The following is a 5239-nucleotide window of genomic DNA, read 5'->3' on the forward strand; positions in this document are numbered from 1 at the left end:
AATTAAAGCAGGTTTTAGCAGCAATTACTGAGGGAACTTACAAGTAAGCATTGTTTTATTACTAGTGTTCCTTACAGGGCCGCGCCCTAATTTAATTCACACTCACCGTTTCCCTCTTCAAACATACATACCGGTACATTAAGCAACTTGAACTATGTCTTCTGAATAAATAAAGATCCTTTCATTTCCAAAAAGGGGGGGTATTTTTTATAAATTACCGCTAATTTGACCACAGTCTGTATATTGTACTGCCTTTCATGTGAAATGAAATCCACCTCCTGCACGTGCAAAAAACAAACAATAAACAAATGCTTCAATCAACTACAGTCTATGTTTCATTTCCTCAAATGTTTATTCATTTATACACATGAAGTTTATATTTGTTGAAGAAAAACAACACGCATGATAAAAATTGAAACTGAATAGATCTAACTTGTTGATTATTTTCTTTGGCAAAGATAAAATGGGACAATAATATACAGTGGGTTGAGTACGTTATATTTTAAAACGATTTCGAATACGTATATCAGCAAGTCACGTGCAGTGGAACAGAATGTATCAGAACTACATTTTGACATTATTTGTCGTTTCGTAGGTAATGTAATGCCACCGACAATTTATCGTTCTTGAGAAAGATATGTAACAACCCTTTCTGACGCAAAATATTCATACACTCAGATCATAATGGTGCTTTTAGATCGGAAAATTAGAATATGGATCAACATGAGGCACCAAGCTCACCAAGAAGAGACCTGCAACAAGCAAAGTACAGCATTTTATAACATGCAAGAATCAACGAGTACAACGATCAACTGTAAAGCCGTCCATGTGTTCCAGGCAACACATATCAGTTCCATCATCACACACACTTCAAGAAAGTGGAAAATTAAATGGGTATTCATGCTATTTCATATGAAAACGTACCAGTCAAGTCACCGAAGGTAGTGCTTATGAATTTACGTGTGATCGAACTGCTGAAACAGATGCTGGAAAAAAATCATCATCCTTGTGCTTAAGATGGATAATAGAGAGATTCGTGAAGAAGGGGGTGTTCTTTGAGCATGACAGTCTTTTGCAATGGAAACTACATTAAAAGGCTATTGCCGCGATGCATAGACGTCAGATAGATCATGAACTGACTTGGCGACATGGACAGTAACAACGTGGTAAAGCTCCAAAATCATTTTCATATAACGTACTCAACCTCTGCGGGCACGAGACATGAAATACGAACTGAATATCTTCTTAAAGAAACAGTGTTTCAAAAGTCTAAAATGATGAATATATAACTTACTCTCAGACACCTTATAAACCTGGTATAAATAATTGTTCTATAGCAACGAACAAACATGATTTATTATACAACTGTAAAGTGGGTTTAGGATTTTCGAGTGTTTAAGTTAATTTCTGCAATTATTCTTAAACATGTTACTTGTTCTATTCTTAACATAGCTTCTAGAGAACCAATTATTGTTCTTAACACTACTTCCAGTGTATCAGTTACTGTTCTTAACACTACTTCCAGTGTATCAGTTACTGTTCTTAACCCTACTTCCAGTGTATCAGTTACTGTTCTTAACCCTACTTCCAGTGTATCAGTTACTGTTCTTAACCCTACTTCTAGTGTATCAGTTGCTGTTCTTAACACTACTTCTAGAGCACCAGTTGCCGTTTATAACACTTCCTCTTGAGAATCAACGATTGTTTCCAAGTCTTTTTACCTCCTAGCGGGTGTTTCCAACAGTTTTCCAACCGAGTCAACAGGTATTTCAAACTCTGTTTAATGTGGCATGGGTTTTCTAGTGCATCAACCGCGTACAGTTTTAACATGTTCCATGTTTTTGTTTGCACTACTTAGTCGTCCTTTATTCTCAATACCAGGTTGTTTTATCCTATAAATACGTCATCATCATTTCACATGAAGACAAAATATTTTCCTCGTTTTAACGACATCGAAAGATGAAGTAATTGTTTGTTTTCTGTATGTAAAAACATCCATATTTCTTCAGTAAAAGTTTACATAATTTGTGGTGTCTCTGAATGTTGAAATATTTGCATCATTAGTAACACATATTTGTCGTTAAAAATATACAAAACTAGTCTCTTTAACAAGAAATAAAATGGATTTGACCTTTAATGAATCATAAATGAAAAAAAATTAAAGGTTTGATAACATATTCACGATGATGGTAAATACACGTGACTCATTTACTGTTACGTCACATAACATTTCAAAGTGATGACGTCACAACCCGTTCTTACAAGTAAACCATACGAGAGGAATAATGAAAAGGAGCACAGCTAAAGTCCAGCCCCAGGCGTATGTTTCAGGATCTCCGCTATACGCTTCTGTCAGAGGAAACATCATTTCTTCCCAGCATATCTCTCTGTTACAAAAAGATGGACTTTTCCTGACCCAAAATCTGCAATAACAAGTAAAAAATTAGGCCTACAATAAACCCATTAGGCTTAACACGTGATCTCGAGTTTTTTTTATATATTTTTGTTCTTTCTTTGCATTTTGTTGGCTGTATTTATAATATAATTCCTCTAATAAAATAAAAACATGTCAAAAATATTGTGTAACTCTAAAACTTGTGTTTATAGTTTTAGAATGTCATAACGTTCGTTGGAAGCATGTCCCCCATATGGATACTATCTGTACGTCTGTTTAAAAAAATATGAAAATATGCATTACCACTCCATATATATATATATATATATATATATATAATCATTATTACAGATATTTATACCTCTCATAAAATATCAAAAACTAATATCCTAGTATGTTTGTTACGTATGTTAATTACGTATACACACAAGATGTATGTGAGGCACAGTAAATATCTTATGTTGAAACAGCAGGTAAAGTAAGATGTAGTGACGTACACAATGGGTGGCTGGGTGGACACACGCTCCTGCTTTCCGCACTTGGTTAGGCCTCAAAAGTGCCCGTTTTTCTCTTTGATATAAAGTTAACAACCGCTAAGAGATACACCTGATTTCACATCTTAAGGGGAAAATTATTTTAGCTTTAAAATAAGTGACACACAGTGTCTTGTAAGACTTTAAAAGTAAAATACAAGAAATCCTAACGTGCTTTAAATACGAAAAAATTTACCGTTTACTTTTAAATCATAAAAGTGTTTACAAGACCAACCGAATACTAATATAAGCGGATATGTTCACTTCTTAAGGATTTGTAACTTAGAGTACCAGAGGCAACCCACAACCCCCAAGTTTCTCTCCCAGACAAAAAAATAAAAAAAAGGATCGCCTTACAGTAATTTAAAAAGTGTCCTTTTCTGTTCACGAGCTCTGCCCTTTGTCCTCTGCACATTACTGATAAGAAGTATGTCCAAGCAATTGACCAGAAAGAAACCACGTCGTACAACAAGTAGCTCCACCTATCGCTATAACATTTCACCCTGAAGAATATTTTAATACTTTTTTTGTATTCAACCTTTAGAGGGTTAGTGTCAAAACCGAGACGAGGTGAAAATTTGTACTACTGCAGTTCAGTTAATCACCTCCGCCAACGAAGGTGGGCGGAGTCTATGTTTTCACCCCTGTGTGCGTGTGTTTGTCAGCAAGATTTATCGAAAACGGCTGAGTAGATTTGGACAAAAGTTGGTATACATTTGAACTATGACACAAATAAGAAGTAACTGTTTTTGGAGGGTCAACGTCACGAAAATCCAAAAAAATCCCTATCTGTTAACATCGAAACCAATTTTTCACACTATTTTTGCTCCATAACTCAGTCAAAGATGATCGGATTTTGATGAAACTTGGTGGACTTATGTAGAATATTATTCCTCATTGTCCTGCCAAAAATGGTGCGTGTCCGTTGATAACGACGGACATACGGACACATTTTCATATTTTTGAGAGCCATATATAATCAACGTTGTGTGGCGGAGATACATGCTCTACTGAGTGCCCCCTATAGTTAACTTGTGTAATTACCAGTTAAGGTTCCACGCTATATTAAGTGATACGCTATGAGTTATTATCTATTTATTGAAAATCCTCCATTCCCGATAACAACAGTTGGGTTACACAGCTGAACACCAGTTGTTGGTCTATGTGTTACATAGTTATTGTTAAACCAACAACTAACACGGTACACATCTGTATAGTAGACCAACAACTGGTGTGTTACATAGTTAATGTTAAACCAACAACTGACACGGTACACATCTGTATAGTAGACCAACAACTGGTGTGTTACATAGTTGTTGTTAAATCAGTAACTAACACGGTACACATCATGTATAGTAGGCCAACAACTTGTATCTAAATCTGGCGTTTGAATGGTTGCAACACAACAGTTAAAAACCACACAATCATCATGGGTTAACAAAGCGGAAACCAAAAGTGTTGACTGATGTATAACCTGTTTTGTTGAACTTTACACTATCTACATATATATATAGTAGACCAACAAATGTATATTAATGCATTTCGTTACATGAATTAAAAATCAAGCAATGTATAAAAACAACATTTTCATAAGACTTTTTAAACTGTAATTCATCATCAACTCATAATACTATTGAAACTGTAACTCATTATGAATTCATAGGACTATTGAAACTATAACTCATCATGAACTCATAGGACAGTTGAAACTGTAACTCATCATCAACTCATAGGACTATTGAAACTATAACTCATCATGAACTCATAGGACAGTTGAAACTGTATCTCACCATCAACTCATAGGACTATTGAAACTGTTACTCATCATGAACTCATAGGACTATTGAAACTGTAACTCATCATCAGCTCATAGAACTATTGAAACTGTAACTCACCATCAACTCATAGGACTATTGAAACTGTAACTCATCATGAACTCACAGGACTATTGAAACTGTAACTCATCATGAACATATAGGACTGTTCAAACTGTAACTCATCATCAACCCATACATAATATGTATTGAAGTAAACACAATTTTGAATTTTAAAACACACATATTTTGAGTTGTTAGAAAATACAAAAACTTGAGCATTTATATCTGTAAGTTGTGTTACAGTTCACACAAATCGGGAGAAAACCAGTGGTGTTGTTGAGAAATAACACAATCTAATCAAAAAACACCTTAGGTGTAGAAAAAAAAAAAGGATTGTGAATGAAACTTAAAGTAATAAAATCAAAATTGGTGGCCCAACTGATAGCTACACTTATAACATTGGTATGAATTTTACAGCAAATTGAACAAAAAAC

The 5239-nt window shown here is 34.6% G+C and overlaps 1 protein-coding gene across 1 annotated transcript in view; it reads right to left on the reverse strand.

Moving 5' to 3' along the window:
* Positions 1-312: 312 nt before the first annotated feature.
* The window catches only part of LOC106475547 (tectonic-2-like), a 7614-nt gene continuing 2687 nt past the window's right edge, over positions 313-5239 (reverse strand). Inside the window, exon 3 of the mRNA XM_013936226.2 lies at positions 313-2423. Within this exon, the coding sequence (XP_013791680.1) occupies positions 2246-2423 (178 nt within the window). The 3' untranslated portion in view covers positions 313-2245. The remainder of the gene's footprint in view (positions 2424-5239) is intronic.

This window comes from Limulus polyphemus, unplaced genomic scaffold (assembly GCF_000517525.1).
Source record: "Limulus polyphemus unplaced genomic scaffold, Limulus_polyphemus-2.1.2 Scaffold8784, whole genome shotgun sequence".
Classification (NCBI taxonomy): Eukaryota; Metazoa; Arthropoda; class Merostomata; order Xiphosura; family Limulidae; genus Limulus; species Limulus polyphemus.